Source organism: Poecilia latipinna, unplaced genomic scaffold (assembly GCF_001443285.1).
Source record: "Poecilia latipinna isolate Pla-1442-1.1 unplaced genomic scaffold, P_latipinna-1.0 Scaffold553, whole genome shotgun sequence".
Lineage (NCBI taxonomy): Eukaryota > Metazoa > Chordata > Actinopteri > Cyprinodontiformes > Poeciliidae > Poecilia > Poecilia latipinna.
Genome location: NW_015113169.1, coordinates 256,245 through 276,244, shown reverse-complemented (window position 1 = coordinate 276,244; position 20,000 = coordinate 256,245). Strand labels below are relative to the sequence as shown.

The 20,000-nt window shown below is 39.5% G+C and overlaps 2 protein-coding genes across 2 annotated transcripts in view; both read right to left on the bottom strand.

The window, feature by feature from the left end:
- Positions 1-1,468, bottom strand: part of nkx2.1 (NK2 homeobox 1) — a 3,067-nt gene extending 1,599 nt beyond the window's left edge. Inside the window, exon 1 of the mRNA XM_015041477.1 lies at positions 415-1,468. Coding sequence (XP_014896963.1) covers positions 415-781 — 367 coding nt within the window. The 5' untranslated portion in view covers positions 782-1,468. The remainder of the gene's footprint in view (positions 1-414) is intronic.
- An 8,319-nt stretch (positions 1,469-9,787) lies between these two features.
- On the bottom strand, positions 9,788-11,398 carry nkx2.9 (NK2 transcription factor related, locus 9 (Drosophila)). Its single transcript, XM_015041479.1, has 2 exons — positions 10,826-11,398; positions 9,788-10,722 (listed from the first exon to the last, which is right to left on the bottom strand). The coding sequence occupies exons 1-2, from the start codon at positions 10,986-10,988 to the stop codon at positions 10,133-10,135; spliced, it is 753 nt and encodes a 250-aa protein (XP_014896965.1). The 5' UTR covers positions 10,989-11,398; the 3' UTR covers positions 9,788-10,132.
- Between the last annotated feature and the right edge of the window lie 8,602 nt (positions 11,399-20,000).

The following is a 20,000-nucleotide window of genomic DNA, read 5'->3' as shown; positions in this document are numbered from 1 at the left end:
CACGATCCATTTTAATGTTGCACTTTAGTCGTATTCCCTTAATAAGATAAATAAACGTCTATTTATAATAATTGTTTCTAGGGTTTCCATATCTGCTCTGCTGACATTTGCTACGGCTGCATCTTTAGTTTCCTTCCGCCAAACTGCAGCACGACAACAATTCGCTCGTATATTTTTTAAAGCCCGAGTGGAAATCTTTTATGTGCTCCAGATGCTCCAGCTCAAGTGGGGGAAAAAAAATATTACAGATGAATGTAATGAACTTGGGAAGAAAGAAAAAAAAATCTTAACTGTCTGGGCTGGGGATTAGATATTTAGACTATATCTGATTTGCTGCACAGAATAAAACAGTGTGAAAAATGACGTTTGAAACACACAGAGAGCCTCGCTGAGGTAGGGGATGTGGATACTCACTGGTGGAGAAGCGCGGGTCCGGGTTGGCTCCGTACCAGCCGGTGGCCGTGGCGCTGCCTCTCATCCCGTCCTGGTACGCCGGCAGCTCGCCCATGTTGCCCAGGTTGCCGTTGCAGTAGCCCCCCATGGCAGTGTGTGACAGCTGAGAGACACCCGCCGCAGTCATGTGGTAAGCCGCTGACACAGTCCCGTTGTGGCCCATGTGGTGCTGCTGCATCGCCGCCTGAGAGACCTGCGGCTGCCGGTAAGAAGCGAGAGGTGCCCCCAAGTTGTTATTCTCCATACTTACTTTCTTATAGCTTTCCTCAAGGGGACTCAAGATATCGGAAACAGAAAAAGGAGTCGTATGCTTAGGGCTCATCGACATTGTTCTGTGGCTTGGAGAGGGAGAAATTAGAAGGCAAGGCAATCTCTCCTTCTCTTCTCTCTCCCCCTTCTCTTCTCTCCTCTCCTTTTTTTTTTTTTTTTTATTTGGCCAAAGCCCCTCTGGTTCCTGTTGTCTCAACGTCGATCCTAGTAGATGAACACGTAGGAGAGCGCCTCAAGTCGCGCCTTTAATTGGATTGAGTGGGGAGCTCGGTGCTGGCTTTGGTTTGTTTTAGCCGGGTGCCAGGTTTAAGGCTACCATCAGAGGCGGGGCATCGGCAACAATACAAAAAAAAAAAAAAAAAAAAAAAAAAAAACGGCTCTAGCCTCCGAGCGTAATTTCACTTAGAAGACATGTGCTCCCCTCCCACTAACAATAACATAAGCGTCGCCGCACATGATCATAAACGCTCATCCCCGGCGCTGCCGCTGCCGCCGCTGCTGCCGCGGGGCGGTGTCCGGGCGCGCGGCTTCTGCATGGCGGAGTTAGCGACTCGCCGCTGTTTGCTTCCTGACCACAATGCACTTTATTAACTGTAGTGATGTTTACGAGGGCCTCTTGAAGGAAGGAGGCCTATATAGACTTGAGAGTTGGAGAACCACTCTTCGGTTGAACTACTGACTTTTAATGGCCATGAGAGGCCTCCAGTGATTGCAGGATTGTTTGTGTTATGCCTTATCGTACTCAGACATGCAAAAGTGCACTTGCGGGGAGGGGAGGGAAGAAAAAAAAAAAAAAAAAAAAACGCCTGATACTGATAAGTAAATAAATACACATCCGCGCGTTAAGTGGCTGCGTAAATGATTAACCCCCCTAGTTTTTTTTTCTTTCTTTTTTCCTCCCCACGTTTCATGTCATTGGACGAAAGCAGCGTGTTACCTAAATTCAGATGAACACCCTCGTAAAAAGAGAGGGGAGAAAAATCTAGTCTGGCGGAAGGAGAGGCTCTTATGTGAAGTTAACGGTGTTCAAGTAGCTACTTTCCCTGCAGCACAAGTCCAGGTAGCCCTCAGTAGCATCTTGCCTTAATGCTCAAGGAGCGATTACAGTTTAACCCAATCACCTTGAATTTTTTTGTTTTTTGTTTTTTACAGCGTCATCGAAAAGGAGTTAGGCTTTTTCCGGATATTATCTGAAAGTTATTATTATTATTATTATTATTATTATTATTATTATTATTATTATTATTATTGTCCTGGTTGTTGTAAAATGTGTATTTTTTTTTTTTTACATTTACAGAATTTAATTTGTACGGTGGAATATTGCATCAGTTAAAAATGGCACCGCATGAAAAAGACATCTTCATTATTTCATGTGTCAATTTCAATCGTGTTGCTCAATGGAAGTGTGGAGGACATCAATCAGTAAAAAAAAAGAAAGTAAAAAAAGGAAGTTAGTATTTTAGCTTAAAGGTACCATGTCCTTGTGTATTTTTTATTTTCTACTACCAAATGTAGATAGACAATTCAAAGGTTTTTATAAACTACGGTTTTCACTAAATTCAAAGTTGTGAAATCACACATGGTACAAAAAAATTCTGCTTAGTGTGTGTTTGGGTTCACGACCTCACAATAACTGGATTATCAGTTGGTAACAGTAAACAATGTGATGGACGAATAACTTGTCTGTTTCCAACATTCTGTAGCATTTAAGTTACATTTAAAGCAGGATTTTGACTAAAATATGCAAATAAAGAAGAAAAATGGCAAGAAAACCAAATACTTGTATACTCAAAAGAACTATGCCTTCTGTGATGTCAGCAAGAGGCTGGAGTAAGGCTGTTTTTAAAGGAGACGTTTCATTGACTAAATAATTATTCTTAAAATAAATTGAAGACGGATTATCACGTGCCGCTCTGTTGATAGAAACTACATCCAAAGTAAATAGGAATAACCCCACTGAAAAGTCTGGCTAATTGCTTTAAACTTCATTAATGGCTAATAATCTTTATTTTGGTGACAAGTCCTGCCAGGACATCTTGATTAGAATTTAACTGGAGATGTTTGGAAAACTGAAGAGGTTTTATTAGCTGTTATTGTAATTAATTATTTGCAGTGTCCAGCACAAAATAGCCATGACTATATACTGTGATTTTATACAAAAGAGCATCTACTCAGTAAAGGTTAATTAAGACTTGCTATGGAGCGAGAAGTAAAGTGAAATAAACTTCAACATGCTCTGCTTCCTAGTTCCTACACTATAAAATTACATTTTGGACTGTAGTAAATAGGCATTAGAAGTCAAGAAATGTCCTATAACTTTTTTGGCGCAAAGAGCTAACGTTTGTTTCCAGTTTTTGCTTATTTAGCAACAATGCTAATGCTAATGTGAAACCTGCTAAAAGAGAACTCCTTCTTACACTACAAAAATGACTTTTGTAAGGAAGCTAAATACCATTGTACAAGTTGCTGTCAGTAAGTTTTATTTGTTTGAGCAATAATTTAAGTTTGTATCCGTTTGTAGCTAGCGTAGTGACGAAGCTATAAATTAGCTAGTAAGGTGAGCTCGTTCAGCGCGAGGCAGTCCTTAATAAAAACATAATCTAATCTGATCTTGTCAGGGAAAAGCTTTCAATCTTACCCTTTAGAATATATATAGCCTATATTTTTAAAATGTGCTATTATTTTAGTATGTATTTTTGTGATATTTGTTTGATTTTAAATCGGGACAACCACCCAAACATAATTGAACATTCTTAAGATATTTATTTGGCTTATTTTTACATTTTGATTGAAATTCGCCACATATGTTTGCATTTTTACTGTTAAACTTGTACTATTTTCTAATCAATTTTATAAGAATGCAGGAAGCAAAGTTTAAAACCATACAATTGTAAATTCTACTTGTTTGCGCACTTTCATCACGCATTATTTTTGCCTTATTAATTTAGTATGTTATTATGCATCATGTTCCGCTCCTGAATCCTACATTTTTATTGTTGCGCTACATACAGTATGACGGTTTATAGCTCTAGTAAAATACAATTATTTAGGATTAAAAAACAACAACTAAATAATTAATAATAAAGCAAACAAACGAAAAAAAGGGAAAAAAAAGTTTGGAATATTTTGATTTTGTGAAACCTTTTATCCAGGTGTCAATCCCAGCAGCAGCATCATAACATTTCCCAGCATCCGCCTGAGTCTGCAGCTCCATCCACCTCTGACAGGAGAACAGCGTCTTCTGCTGGCAGCCTCTCTCAGCAGACACCGGTTAACTCCTAAGTAATGACCAGTCTTTGCATCTATTTTTTTTTTTTTGTTGTTGTTGTTGTTGTTGAAAATTTCATCTCACAAAAAGAAGCGAACAACAGTCAGAATCAGTGAGTGTGCTGCCTGTAGTGACATGCCGATCACTTTTAGTTTGCTGTGCATTGCGCTGCCTCAACTGCACCCTTATTCCTGTCATGTTGCTCCAACATAAACAACCAAATCACATGCGCATCTAATGAAGCAACACTATCATGTAGTTACATAGTACATGGCTACACATATTGTTTTGCATCGCAACAACTAACTGCCTGGCCATAATAACAGCGAGCAAATGAAATTACAGCATCTTCATACATCCACGCTAAAGCTTGCATATGCATTCCTTAATTAAAGAATTCTGCAAGACATTCTTAATCATCTAAATCAGTACCTTTCTCCCCCCCCCCTCCTATCCCTGCTCTACCACGCGCTCATTACGGCCAATTAGCGGCAATTAGTCCAAATGTTCCCGCTAATTTCTGGAAATAATGAGAACACTAAGAAAGTGGCGGATGTGAGCCTACGGAGCCTTTGTTATTGAGGCCACACGCTGTGGTTGCTCAGCTGATTGCTACATGATATAACCCCCCGAGGATAGAGAAACTAAACGTCAGGAGTTGAAAAGAACAAGAGGTGGTCCTTTATTATTATTATTTTTATAATTTAAGATCAATACATTCTTTTTAATTGTTGTAGGGTCAATATTCATACGTTGAACACTTTAAAATGCAGCTATTCTGTTTCTAATGCAAATATTGAACAGATGGTAGGTGGATAGTTTTTAGCTATGATATTTAATCAAAATTAGATCTGTTATCTCTATCGAGATCTCTGTTAACAGATCTCTGTTATAACAGATAACAGAGATCTGTTATCTGTTATGGTCTATTGACCATAAAGACAATAAGTCTATTGTCTTTATGGTCAATAGACAATATTTATTCCACTTTATACAAACACAAAGGGCGGTTTTTAGAAAAAATATCAAGTTTTTATATTGATCTTAAACCTCTCTGGTGGATTTGAGTGGCCTAAAAATCCTTTTCAAAAACCGGATGTTAGCATTTTCACCATCCTGCCACAGAGCCTTTGAGCAAATGCTCATGCGTCACGCAGTCACGATTATGTCATTATTTGGAGGGCCTGATTCTGCAGCAGGGACACTGTTTTAGAGCAAGTTAGGGTTTTTTTTTTTTGGGTGAAACGCGCCACCTTGTGGATCAATAAGTCTCTTCACCATGTGGAGCTGAAGCAGATTTTCAGCGTTTTACAGTGAGTGTTATTCCGCCATCTAGTGGAGAGTTTGGTGACTGAGCAAACAGTCAACAATGAAATCAAGTTTGAAAAGTTCTTAACCACCAGTATCATGAAAGTTCTGACTTTCACTAAATGAACAACTTCATCCATAATCCAGCCCACATGTACACATGAGTCTCATCACCTCCTCATCACAAGCAACACATTTCTGAACCAGAGTTTTCAGTTACACCAGAATGAAAACCAAACCCTGTAATCACTAAGCTCTATGTAGGGATCACTGTGAGTCACAGCCTGTTTTTGTCAAATGATGCTTTAAAATGAGGAATTCAGCTTGTCTACATGTTTTTTAATCTGACATGTAGGCAAACATGAGCTGACCAAGACATAAGCAATGTTTGCAGCTGAGGATGATCCCTAACAGCCCAAGGAGCAGTTGTACCAGTTGAATTTTTATTTATTTTTTAATATCACAAAAATACAATGTAATATAGATTGAATTGAACTTGGGAACAAAAGTTCAAAAGCCGCCTTCGCTATGAGTAAAGTCAATTTTCAGACACCAATTAAATCGATCAGGATAATTTATAACTATATGCTGAACATTGTGAACATTGACATTCTGCGTAAAACAAAACAACAAAAAACTCATAAAACATGAGACTTAGAAGATGAGTAAGCAGATCAATTAGTAACAGCATGACATGAATCTCTTTTAGTATTACTTCTGTTCTCATAAAAAAGCTCCCACCTAATTGTACTTTACTTCCCAGACAAACACAGTTTATAGGCATAACTTCAGTTTTTACTAAGGTATAGGTTTTTTTTCTTAACAAAACAGATTTATTCTACCTGTACATCATTCAATGTTAGGGTGTAAATTAAAAGTCAAAACTCTAGAAATGAAGTCATCTACTTGTATGCATGTTTAAAACGGAGCACACATAATCATGAGCGTACGAATACTTATCAGGTTCTTGTGTTTGTGATGAATGATGATCATTTTTGCTACCTTAATATTCATATTGCACAACATGCAGAAATTATTTCCATACCTAATTTACTGCTGTAATGCATTCAAACAATACTTTGTCCCTATGTAATTTCCTATTACAGTATAATACATAAAACATTTTGTTAAAAAAAGGTTCTTCAGTGGCATTTCCTACATCACCTTGTTACACACTGGAATCAGTCCAACAACTTTCACTCTTCCCACTGAGTCACAGTCTGCCTGCATCTTATGGAATATCCAACACGTAAAAACAAGATGTGGGGAAAGTCCACAATTTGAACATTTTGAGCATTTTGACATGTTCCACATATTTGGTTTTGCTTGAGGGGGCTGAACGTTAACTCACACAAATGTTGTTTAAATTCAATACATGTAGAGTAGAATAAGAAAGCGGGTTCTGTTGGGAAGCAGTGGTTTTTGCGCACAATGTCAAGTAATAACAGTTTTCATGTTGTTCCAATATAACACAGAGCAGTTGATTTTACTTAAAATCCACAATTTTATTTGAAAAGGGCAGTTGCCAGATGGAATAAGATCTTTATCAAATGTCATGGAATATATATTTATCTTGTGACTGATAAATTGCAGAGATAGAACAGAAAGCAAGTGTCTGCAGCTCATCTTCAGGCATTGATGCAGTTTAGGCCAGTAAAGAAGAAAGGTCTGTTCATGTGTGTATGGATACAGATTAAGCCATCTTCACTTTGAAGATGACTGGTGGACCCGTAATGGTTTGCTTTTTGTGACAAATGCAGGAGTTATTCCTTTTAAAATTCAAAACATTACACTTGAATATTCAGATTGTAGAAAAAAAAAAACATCAGTTTGTTTTGACAAAAACCCCTTTAATTAGTCTTAAATTGTGACACCAAATAATGACAGGCGGATGATGATGCCACTTCGATGATGATTCTGGGTTTTTATTATTATTATTATTTATTTGAAGAAACAGAACAAACTGAACGCATGTGGAAACATCAGAAACATTCTGGAAGAGGAGAATCTGAGGAGAGTGACCACTGGCACCTGGTTGGAGGCACAAACATACAAACTGATGGAAATGGGAAATGATACGGTAAGAATACAGTCGGGAAATTACTGGAAGCAGGAAACAGACAAGACACAATATCAATGTCAATGTCAATTATTTTTGTAAAGCACTTTGAAAACAGCTATTAAGTGCACCAAAGTGCTGTACAGTATTCTTAAAACCACACTAGCTAATAATAACTATAACAATAAAACACACGACTGACCAACATAGACTATAAACAACCATAACAAACTCAGAAGCCAATTTCTCTTTGCCACTGTTCAAAGAGGGAAAGACGAGAGAACGTGCCATTCGTTTGAGTCAGATGTGTGTTTGGGATTGTCATAAGTCATGGTACACTCGCCTGCATCTGTAGCAGAAAATAACGTGAAACAATTCACACCAAACATTTATTTATTGCTTTAAACAACTTCCGGGTGTGTCGGTAACTGTGGAGGGAGCTGCACATGTAGACGTTTGAATTTGAAGGTCAATTTCACTGTTATTTACGACTAGAAACTGAAATCTAAACACATTTTAAAGGTTAGCCTCGCGTTTTTGAAACTGGATCTGTACATTAAGACATAAACATTAAAATGACTAAAATGTGGGTATTCAGGGAACACCAGCAGCCAAATCGGCAAAAGGAAGCACAAAATATTATAATTAAGAGATTTAGCAGAATTAAGCTCCTACACAAACATAAAAAAACAAAACGGATTCAGCTGTATTCAACCTGAAAATCTAATCTAGTTTTATTTTTCTCTAACCCTGTCGGTTAGTAATCAAAGTTTTATAAACAAATTATGTGACACAACTTCACCACCAAGCGTTCTCAGTTTACGTGCGTCTCCTAACTTTCCTCCCACGGCAGGCCAGCGAGTGAAACCAGAGGATGGGCAGACCAATACGAGCCCGTCCCATTCAGACAATTCTTCTGACTAACTTAAAAAAACCAATGGCAACCTCTAAAAGCCTGTCTTTGTCACCCTTAAACCCCAGAGATGCTCTAAAACACCATTGTGCGGTTAAAGCTCATAAATTTGTCGCAGGGACTGATTAAACATCACGAGAATCGAAACACTAAAGATTTTGTCTCGGTCCCCTTTGGTGGAGGTACAATGGTCCTTTCAGGGGGAGACACCCGCACAAAGGGAGCGTTTAAGGGGAGATGCTGCGAGCTGAGGGGTTCGGCCAGTCCCCTCCATATGTGAGGCAAGGTGGCCCCAGCGATGGGGACAAAGGGCCAGGTGACAGGGACGATGAGCTGCGGGGTCACAGGACGAGCAAACAACATTATAGGGGGCGTGGAAGTGAACAACCCCCCGGCCCCCGGCCCCCAGACACCGACATGGTTTTAAATGCAGAGACTTTTTAAAATATTATTTTGTATTTTAGGCCGACGATCGGGGTGGTCACGCTTCCTTGAGAATGTGTCATCTCAGCTTGGCTTCCGAAAGCATCAACGTTTTTCCGACCCCATGCAGCGGTTCTCCAGATGAGAGTTCAAATATTTGAAATTCAAGCTTTTGCAGAAACGAATGTGACCCGACGCTGTAGGGCATCCAGACCCGTCGTGCTGTCTGTGAAACACATCAGGACAGAACGTGTAAAGCATAAAATAAAAATAATAGTAATTACATCAAAACAAACACATTTACAGAAAAAGTGACATAGACATGTAAATAGTATGAGATACTCCATCATCTTTGAAAGCCACATTTGCTCTAAACATACTAACATTTCCAGAATAAATGCACTTTATTAGTACACTTTCATCAGATTAACAAAACTTAATTGAGAGAGCAGAAGCAGCTCCGGGTCCAGATAATGTGATAAAAGCGGCCGGGGATTCTCATGTTTTACCAGATCCAGCTGTTTTAGACAAGATGTTTGCTCAGCTTTTGGCTGCATAATTAGTCTTTTTTTTTTTTTTTTTTAAATCAAAAAAGCTTCTTAGATCACTCCTAATTTATCATCCTGTTTGGATAATATATACACAAGTACAGATTGATTATTTTTGAGACATGCATTCCCCTTTAGGATAAGAATCAACTCTGGAGAGAATGATAAATGCTAAAAAGAGGCAAACTTCCTTCATATTTATGTAGAAACGTCAATAAGTTCTACATAAATAGAACTTATTTGTTTACAGTTAAATAAATGTATCCATAATATATTTTATATGTTATCACTGCACATATTTATGTGTATATTATAACATATAAACATCTATTTGCCCTATATGCACCCAGTCAGAAAATATTAAATGTTTTAAAATGACACAAAATTTACCAAACCAATTTGCAGCTAGAGTGAAATAAACACATTACTCTAAAACAGTATTAATCCAAAATAAGTGATTTTATTTATAATTGTTGTACATGAACAGCTTAAACTTTACAAAAAGTCTTCTGGAAGACAAAAAACAAAAAACATTTTTTTTTTTTAAATTGAGACTAAATATTGGTTTTCTTACAATACACATCCCTATCTACTGGAATGAAAACAAAAGTTATTGATACAAATAATTAAAAGATTTCAAAAACACAAGAGAGCAAAAGACATACAAATGAATTATCTCTTTAAAAAATATCCTACACGCTGCACCAACAATCAGCTGTACAAAAATAAAATAAACGCATCCAAAAAAAAAAGAAATTGTGCAAAATATTCTTCGCTCTAAAGTGTGAATCTAAATGTTTAAGTAGCTCAGAAATGTATAAAAAAAAAAAAAACATTTAGACAACATTTGATGCCATTCTAAATGAGTTCGTGCATTCACAGGAGGATCTTCATTTGAGAGGAGCAAAGGGGACCGAGTCGCTCCAAAAGTCCCTCCAGGCGAATCTGGAGGCCGCCGCGGCTGGAAAGTGCTGCTGGTACCGGGAAGGAAGCGATCCGGGGGAGGGATGCTGGAGAGCAGGGAAGGCTAACGGGAACGGGACAGCCTGAGGATGAGGAGGCGCGGGGGAGGTTAGGCAGCTGGCTTTGTCCGCCTCAATGAAGCAGGTGTGGAAGGGTTTCCCGTCCCGGACCAGAATCGGAACGACCACCCTGCGCAGCAGCGGAGGCTGCGGAATGTCCGCGTCCGACGGCAGCGCGCCTTCCGCCCGGCCTCTCTTCATCTTGTAGCGGTGGTTCTGGAACCAGATCTTCACCTGGGTCGGAGTGAGGCTGAGGAGCCGGGCCAACTGCTCCCTCTCCGGCCCGGACAGGTAGCGCTGCTGGCGGAAGCGCCTCTCCAGCTCCAGGGTCTGGGCTTTAGAGAACAGGACGCGGCGCTTCTTGCTCTTCTTGATCCTCTCAACCGGCTCCAAGTCCAGGGGCGAGTCATCCGGCTTGGTTGAGTCGGGGGACGGTTCGAAACTGCCCTCATCAGAAGCTGGAGGGAAAACAAGAATAATATATATATATTTTTTTGGCAAAATCCTTTATATTTTGCTCTTTTAAGAAATACATTTTGCCAGTAAAAACCGACAACTCACACATGCAGGGGCTCCGATCGCACTCCACCCAGGAGGTGTAGGGCGAGCTGGAGGAGCAGGAGGAGTAAACCGAGGAGGAGCGCGGCGCAGCCTCCGCATCTTGCTCAGGCAGGTCCAGGATGCTCCTGACGGAAAAACTGAACCTGCTCGGCGCACCAGTCATCGCGTACACTCAGTGACAATCCGAGGTTTGTTTCCTTCTTTCTCTCTCTCTCTCTCTTTTTTTTGCATTAAAAGGAACCGAGTCCTCAGAGTAAACCTCTCCCCACTTTGCTGCGAAGTGTCAAAACAGCGATCCGCGCGCCGAGCTCAGTGTTTACACAAACCGCATCTCCATGCGCCGCTCGCTTATAAAGCCTCCCTCCTCCGTTCGCTACCTGAATGGTTGGAGTGCTGTCACCAATGACGTCTGGGTGCGGACTTTGAGGGGAAAAAGAGAGAGAGAGAGAGAAAAGAAAAACTCAACAAAGAGCCAAGGAAACACTCGTCATCATTACAGATTCGTCCCGTATCGTCCAACTGAGGAACAGATAATGGTAATTGTTGGAGCTGAATCACGTCTTGGGTGGCAACTGACAACAGAGCCTGTCCCATCATCAGCCCCTCCACCCTCCTCTGCCCCTCGGTTCTCCCCCTCCTCCTCCCGACTGCTCTTGTCCAAACAACGTGTCCAATATTTGCATACAAAGTGAGCAATTAGCGTGATGCCCGCGGAGTTGGTTTAACTAATGCGCCACTAATGTGCGGATCGCTTACAGGCGTGAGAAGTTTATAGAGCTTTGGCGGTGGAGGATTCCCAAACATTCCCAACAGGATGCGCTCTCTGTTTTTTTTTCTCGGATAATATATGGCTTCTTCCGGTCATAAGATGCGAGGATTAAACGCTTCTTTTAATAGTTGTTGTGCTGAAGAGGCCCACAAGTTGGAGGCCGTGAAATAGTTTGGAATAATTCGCTAAACCCGTTTGCTCTGCCTTCCCTCCGGCCGCAGGACCTATTTTTAAGTATGTTACATATCGACCACTTCTTGTCTTTATTCAGCCTAGAAAAAAAAAAAAAAAAAAAAAAAAATGGGGAAAACTCTTTTTTTTTTTTTTTTTTTTAAAAAAAACTTTGTTGTGCACTGAAAAAAAATCCCCCCCCCTCAAACTTTTCGAATTTATGCAACAGCTTCTGAAGAAAAATGCTTAAAATCGAATTTGTTTTCAAGATAATTTTACTCAAATCGCTTAAATAAATCAATTTATTTTCTCAACTTGTATTTTAATAAACAATGGGATGTAGCCGTATACAAAATAAATCAATTTTAAGCAGCATTACTTTTCATTTCCCCAGTCCGCAATACTCTTTTAAAAATATTCATTTAAGACCATAAATCCCAAATTGGTCAATATCAATGTATCCATTCACGAACTACACAGGGTCACAGCGGGAGTCAATACCACACTAGCTTTAGCTCTTGTTGGCTGCAGAATCAAGACTAACGTCTCATTCTGTCATAAAGTACTCTTCTTTGTCCTCCATGTTAATAAACAATAAAAAAAATAAGAATTCATTTCCAATTAACTAATGAGGGATTTTAAAAAAATTGAAACTTGTTAGCATGCTAGCTTTGGCATCGCTAAGCTAGCAGAAGCAGGAAACAAATAAGTTTTAGCTCCAGCTCAGAAACCTTTCCAAACACAAGTCCATGTCCACTTTGATTGAGATGGGATATTACTGATTATACAACACATGGTGTTCACTTCAGCCCTGCTGGACTCTACAGAGAAAGTGAGAATAGCTAGCTAATAGCTGGCTTAACCGATATTTTTAGTCGAATCCAAATCCATGTTAAACATTTTTTGTTGTTGCTAAACCGAAGCAATTCATTTTACAATCAAAATCATTAACATTATATTTAGAAAGTAAAAGGCCTGATTAAAGTGTATTCAATCTTATTAGCCAAGACTTAATGACCTCCAAATTAAATTTTTGTAGCTTTTAACTGGAAAGAAATGTATACCAAGGACGTCATTCTATGGTTCTTTTAGATCGGACAGTCCGTGGCTCCATTGAACTGGACTGTATTAAGTTTTATCTGACCTCAATAAAATGTTAAAGTTATAAACGAGGCTAGTTTATTTCTTCTAAACTCTGGTAAGATTTAAAACACATTGACCCCTGTTTTTAGACGTACTTTATATCTTTCACTTTTTAGCAGCGCTTTCACGGCTTTCCAACAAAACTTTGTCCGTGAAGAAGCCCAACATCGCGGCCCTTTAATCTGTTGAACGCAGGAGTCTACATAACAACGAGTTTATGAAATAATCGTTGCAGTCCTACTCATTAAGAAACGTCATATTTTGCGACGTATCACTTTAAGTTCCAGTGAGTCCATTTTCATCTCCTTGCAGTGATTGATCACTCCGAGCGAGATTTAATTAGTAGGCAAAACAAATCATGAGCAATTAATCACTCTGCCAGCGCATAACACACACACACACACACACACACACACACACACACACACACACACACACACACACACACACACACACACACACACACAAAATGCATATTCCCTAGTAATTATTTTTCTCTGAATTCACTGATCAAGTTTTCTAAATAAATAAATAAATAAATAAAAAGAAATCATGATTTCAAGTGAACCTAACCATATTTTTTAAATCATCCACTCTGATGTGGTGCGTGAATTTTCTTTCCTCCTTCACTCATATCGAGCCTCGTCCTCTCCAGCGAGGTGCAGCCGTGAGGCCGAGGAGGAGAGTGCTGCTGCTGCTGCTGCTGCTGGTGGACCTGCCTCCCCGGGGCGCCCTGGGTGGTCGGGCGAGAAATGAGGGGGGAGAGGGACAACACCAATACATGCCAACCAGAGGAGGGGAACAAAGGAGGAAAATGTAGCCCCGCGTCCGAGACCCGTTGGAAGCATTTGTTCCAGTCAAGATTTTGCATTTGTTCAGTCCGGCTATAATGGCTGATTGACGCCCCGACACAATGTGCTTTAACTTCACGGGATAAATCTGAGCTTGTTCTGTGTTGTCATGGTTTTCAATGGAGCTCAATGGGATCTGGGACACTATCTACTGCTCCGCGTCTCCTGCCGCCCATGTCTATGGGCCGGAGCAATATTACATGTGTGATTAAGGTCGTATTAAATTCCCTTTAGATTTCAAAGCTCAGAAAAGTCGGCATCTCTCTCTCTTTTTTTTTTTTTTTGCAAACTGCTTGAATATAATGTTCATCAATGCCTTTGCTGCTGCTCTGCATACATTACAATGTGAATCAAACAAGTGATAAAAAAAAAACATTAAGGAAATGTTAGACTAGTTCTATTGTGGATGCTTACACTATAAAAATGAATTCTGGACACTATTAAACATTAACTATTAAAACTATTATCTGTTCAAGTTGGAAACGTTTCTGTGTTGGAACAGGAAGCATATTGTGTATCCAGATTTAGCAACAGCGATGATGCTAAAGTTAAGCTAGCTTGTTTGTGCTGCTAAACAAGCTAGAAAGCGGTGCATCTTAAAAACCCCGTGGTCTTGCAAATTAACGCAAATTTTAGCTGTGGTTGTCCGGGAGACTGTTTGTGTTCCACTTTGTAGCAATAGATTTAGAAAATTTATTACTTAGAAATATTTTATGCCTTAATCCCAAATAGTTACTATTTTTGTTCCCTTTCAAAGTAGGACAAACCATATGAAAAAAATAATAATAATTGTAATAGTTAAAAGCTAGACAAGAATTCTTTAAATTCTAATTACAAATAACTTGTTGAAATCTAGCCAGATAAAATACATAGAATTTGATACAGCATTGCTATTGTTTTCAGTGTACCTGATGGCTGGCGAATACAGTAGCCACCTCGTGGTCTGCTGAAGTGGACTGCTTACAGAGGCCACTCGATTGGAGAGCGAAAACACGCAAAAAGCAAAGAAGTCATGTCCAAAGAGCGGGAATTTCTCTTTCCACAATGACCCAGCAGCCCCCTTAATCTATTTAACACCCACAGGCTTCAGCCGGAGTGGGCACTCTGCCGCTTCCAAGAGCCCTCCACTGCCAAATATTTACTCTGTTGTTCAGCTCTCCATTCCCAATCCCTCCTCGGCCAAAAAGCCAGATTTCTCTCATATGGTCCCTGGAGTCTGCTGCTGGGCTCTGCAGGCCAGCAGCTCAGGAAATGTTCTGTCATTTTGAAATTGTACAAAAAAACAAACAAATGTGGAAAGAAGACGCGCAGATCATGTGAAAAAGTTTTAGTTTTGATTGTATACTACTCCAATCAAAACTATTGTATTACTGTTTGGCTCCCACCTATAGGATGATGGATGTGCACAGCAGGTTTCATATTGAGGAGAAGGTTTTCATTGAGCTCACTTAAACAGCCAGAGTCACATTTATAGCCAAAGTTATTAGCTGAAGGTGCACAACAAAAATAAAGTTTATTTTAAATGTTAGGCCGGCTTTAGATCTGATGGTAGCTACATTTTTACTGGAAACAAATCCTGTCTTAACATTTCTAAGCTCTGTGAAAATATTTGTTCAGTCAAGTGTTATTCTAATTAGCTTAGCCAAAGCACTAATGCTAAAGTCAAACTTGCCGGGAAGATGAGCTTCTTCGCCCTCAGAATCGATGCTAAAGAGTAGCATGTCTTAGCTGCGGTTGCCACGGGAAAGGTTTACATGTGACCGAGATCGAGTTTTGAAAGTTCAGGAACTTTTCATGACCTAAATTACCAGTCGACTTCATTTCTTTTGTTCGTTTTATTTTTCTTAACATTGAAAATAAACCAGATGCCTTTATGAAAGAAACACTGAAAGGTGCTTGTTAGTCGTGATTCTCCCACCCAGCAAAGATCATGATACGGATGATCCTCTGCATCCTGAAAACGTGTTTAATGGAAGTAGTCGTAAAATTGTATCATTATTCTAGAAGATTTTTCATGTATATTAAGGAAGATGATGCCATTTTTATTACATGACCTTATTCTGTTGGGACTGACCTTTTGATTGGGCAAATATAACAAGACCAATAAAGAAATGTCATCTGCCAGATCCAAAACTGATTTATTTATTAGACCAACTGTTTTTTTTAATAGTAATATAGAATACTGAAGGAAGCTACAGTAAAACGTTAGAAAATCTCCTTTGCATTTAAAGTGAATAAAAACAAACTCTTATCGTTTCTGATCAGATTTCAGAAACCTACCTCTGTGTATATTTTCTGTTTTTTGATCAACTCAGAGATAAACCAGAAATAATATCAATAGTTAAAACCTCTGTATTTTGTACAATCTAGTTTTTTTTTGGCTTTAAATGTCCTTTTAAAAACCCAGCATCACTATAATAGCATTTATTTATTTACTTTTTTGACTGTAACTTTAATCCAGCTCATTTGAATCAAGGTTCGCTCCTGGTGCTTTCTATTATCAATCAAGTGTCCGACCTTCACACTGGCGGCTAATGAGTGCCGATGACGCACAGATTATTCAGCAGCGCTTTATCCGATTCCAGTCCGAGGGTGCATCCAGAGCCACAATGCCTCCTCTGTTAGTCGTCAGCATACTGCGGCGCCTCAGTGCAGCATCTCGCTCCAGCAGCTGCACCTGCCACTGATGCCCTCTGCCCTCTCTGTCTCCTGTAAATCTACCATTAGCATTTTGGAAAAGGCGGGGTGGTGGTGGTGAGGAGGAGGGTGATTGGATAATTACTTGGCTGCCACATCTCTCTCTCTCTCTCTCTCTCTCTCTCTCTCTCTCAAACTGGAGTCTTGTGAGGCTGCTTGACCATGCAGCAGCTGCGTGTTGGTGCTCTCACCGAGGGCGAGTCAAAAAGTCAGGTTTGTTTAAGCGCTGCTGCAGAAGAACACAAGAAGGCCTTTGTGAGTCTGTGGTGTTTTTTTTTTCCTTTTTCTTCTTCTCCTCCTCTCCCATTTTGGTTAAAAAAAATCAGGAGCACAAATAAGTTGAACGATTGACTTTGATCGTTGACTTTGATTGGATTTGATTTGGAAAAGGGGTGAATGTGTCTGCCGGATTTGTTCTTCTAAAGATAAAAACTATGTGCCTATTCTTCAAAAGTTTGGCCAGATTGGAAAAACAAAACCTGTGAGCATCAGTGTTTAACTATTGGGCCCAAAAACTCAATTGATTAGCTGTAGTTTTGACATAAATATCGAACTGTTTTTGCAGCCTCTAAGAAGTTTTCTTCCAGGATTGCCCTGCACTTCCCTGTCCCTCCTGAACAAACTCATTCCCCCACCGTGACTCTTCACCAAATATACTTTGTCCTCTCAATAACACAGTCTCAAAAAGGTTAGTTTTGCTTTTTCATCGAGCAGACCGGGACTTTTTAATTGCCTCTTTTAACAAAATCCTTTCCGTCTTTCTTCCATAAAGAACTGATTTGTGAGGTACACATAGCTGTTCTATTGGCAGATTTTACCGCCTGCAGCTGCTGAAGAGAGATCAAGCGATTTTCTGTCAGGTTTACCTAAACTTCTAACGTAGTTATTCCTGAATAACTATCGCAGTGTTCCTTGATCATCGTGATGCCATTTATCCTCTAATATTTCCTAACAGACTTGAGGGGATCTCTTCACAGAACAGCTGCATTTATACTGATGCTGAATTACACACAGCTGGACTCCATCTACTAATGAGGCAACATCTGACTTCAACTCGAATTTTTTTTATTACAGTTCATTAGAGTAAAGTGGTGTGAATAGAAATAATAGAAATACATGCCATGCTTTTCAATACTGCTACTTAGTTGCTGGTCAATCTCTCTCACTCACTCACACACACACACACACACACACACACACACACAGAGAAAAAAAACCTCTAAAATACATTGAGGTGTGTTGTAAAAGTTCAGAGGGTGTGAATACTTTTGCAGGGCACTGCAAGACATTCTCCAGGCTGCCTGCAGTGAGACCACAGGAAGATGGAGAGAGAAATTTAGTTTGTATTTAAGTGGTTATGTTCCAAACACAACCTGATGTGTAAAAGAAAAAAAAAAGAAAAAAAAGAAAAAATGAAACCCAGCACCAAAACTCCTTTATTCCAAGCTATGTGTCATACTTTGTCGCCCCCTACAGGACAAATATTTAGCGCTCCTCTCCTACAGCACCTTTATTTTAGAACCCCCTTGTTAGGGAGAAGTAAAATAAAATCCTATTGTATTCTATGTTTATTTCCAATTATTGGGTTGGCATTCAACCCAATAATTGATCAGACCTGATAATAAATATCTCCATAATGTTTGAACCTCCATTCCCTGTGGAGCCTGACATGTAAATGATGAGTTCCAATGAGAACACATAGTGCTAAAAGTACATTTTGAATATAACCGTTAAGCAGGTTTTAAACACACTTTATATTTAGTCTATATTTCTGCATTAATCTGACGTAATATTCTGTTCTATTGATTTCTCTCAATATGTACATTTTAAATGTGCAGTTGAATGATAAAGTCTGACTGTCTGCTCTTAAGTGTCTGGTTTCATGGGCTATAACAGAAAAAAAAACAAAAAAACGGTGCTTTATTTGCCATGAATCTGTACAATGTGTTTCAATTAGTGAATTGAGTGACTAAAATAAACAAACTTTTAATAATATTCTAATTTACTGAATTGACAAACACTTTTCTCCAACAGGAAAGTCCTGCAGTCATGAATTCGCCCAATCTCTCCAGGAATGTGTCGGTCACTAACGCAGCTGACATAACACTGATCATTGTAGTTTGAAGCCCTAAGAGCTCTCTGTCCAACTTCTGACAACAAAAAAAAATACCCTAAGTGAATATGCATGTTGCCCAAAAACAGAATAACGCATTACAATAAAATATATTTCATTTTGAATACAAATCCTCGTAAAAGGCTTCACATCCCTTGAACTTAACACTACAACCACAAATCTGACGTAGTGTGTGGTGTGTGGTGTGCATTCATCTTCAACCTGGTTTACACCGACACCCTACACTCATTAAAATACAACGCAACCAAACGCCCAGTACGAAGTTATTTAATTTTAAGCAGAGTCTGGTTGTGTGCAACGTAATCTCCGTGTAGGGTTAGGGGCCACGTTGTGAAGATGTTCACAGTAGGGTTATGTTACTAAATAAACTACTAATTTTTTTTTTTATACGGCACAACGGCAAAGCTATCAAGACACGATCGTCCACTTATGCTGACAGGCTGCAGAAGGACATCATTGATCAGCAACTGGAGATCTGCACAGCTCAAATGGAGGAATCTGTTGACACGATGACTAGTATTGTTGCCCTCCATAAATGTGGCCTTTATTTTTAGAATGGAAATAATGACCATTGTTGAGGGAAACCCAACAAGAGGTTCATCTGAAGTCCAACACAAGCCAGCTAGTCCTAGAGGACAAAACAAACAGGCCAGATGAGACAGAAATGTAACTTTTCAACCTAAACATAAATGTATCGATTTGAACGCACCCGAGTAGGGATTGGGAAACTGGTCATTGTTGAAGGATGGATGGGCGCCAATACAGGACAAACGGCTCTAAAGGACTGCGGTGGAGAATTCCCTTCCAGCAGCACAATAATACTGAAGTAGAAATGTTCGGATCCAAGCATTCGTTACAATGGCCCAGTCAAAGTCCACCAGATTCTTTTCAAAGCCTTGAAAACTGATGCGTACGAAGGCTCCCTATCTAACCAGACTTTAAGCTAGGAAGAGAGGGCAGAAAATGTCAGCATGCAAATGTGCAACGGTGGCACAGACACGCGTAGACGTGCAGCTGTAACTGCGTCAAATGTGGTTCAGCAAAGTGTTTTCTCCGGGAACTGAACACAGACCACAGAATGAGCAGGTTTCATGGGTTTCCTTAAATAGCTCCTTTATTGTCCACACGGTGGAGCCACTGTGCTTTAAAACCAGCCGATCTGGTTGGCTTTTATAGAGTGACGTTGGCGCTGAATCAGTGGCATCAGCGGCGCCCTGCAGCCAGAACACAGAGGGAAAACTGGAAAAAAAAAAGTTAAGCTTAGTTTTTTTCCCGAAAAAAAAAAAAAAAAAAAAAAAAAGAAGAGAAGAGATGTTCAGTGTGTACAGGTTCGCTTCTGGACGCACTTTTTTTTTTTTTTTTTTTTTTTTACTAATTTTTCTTTTTTTTTGGGAATAAAGGTTTTAAATT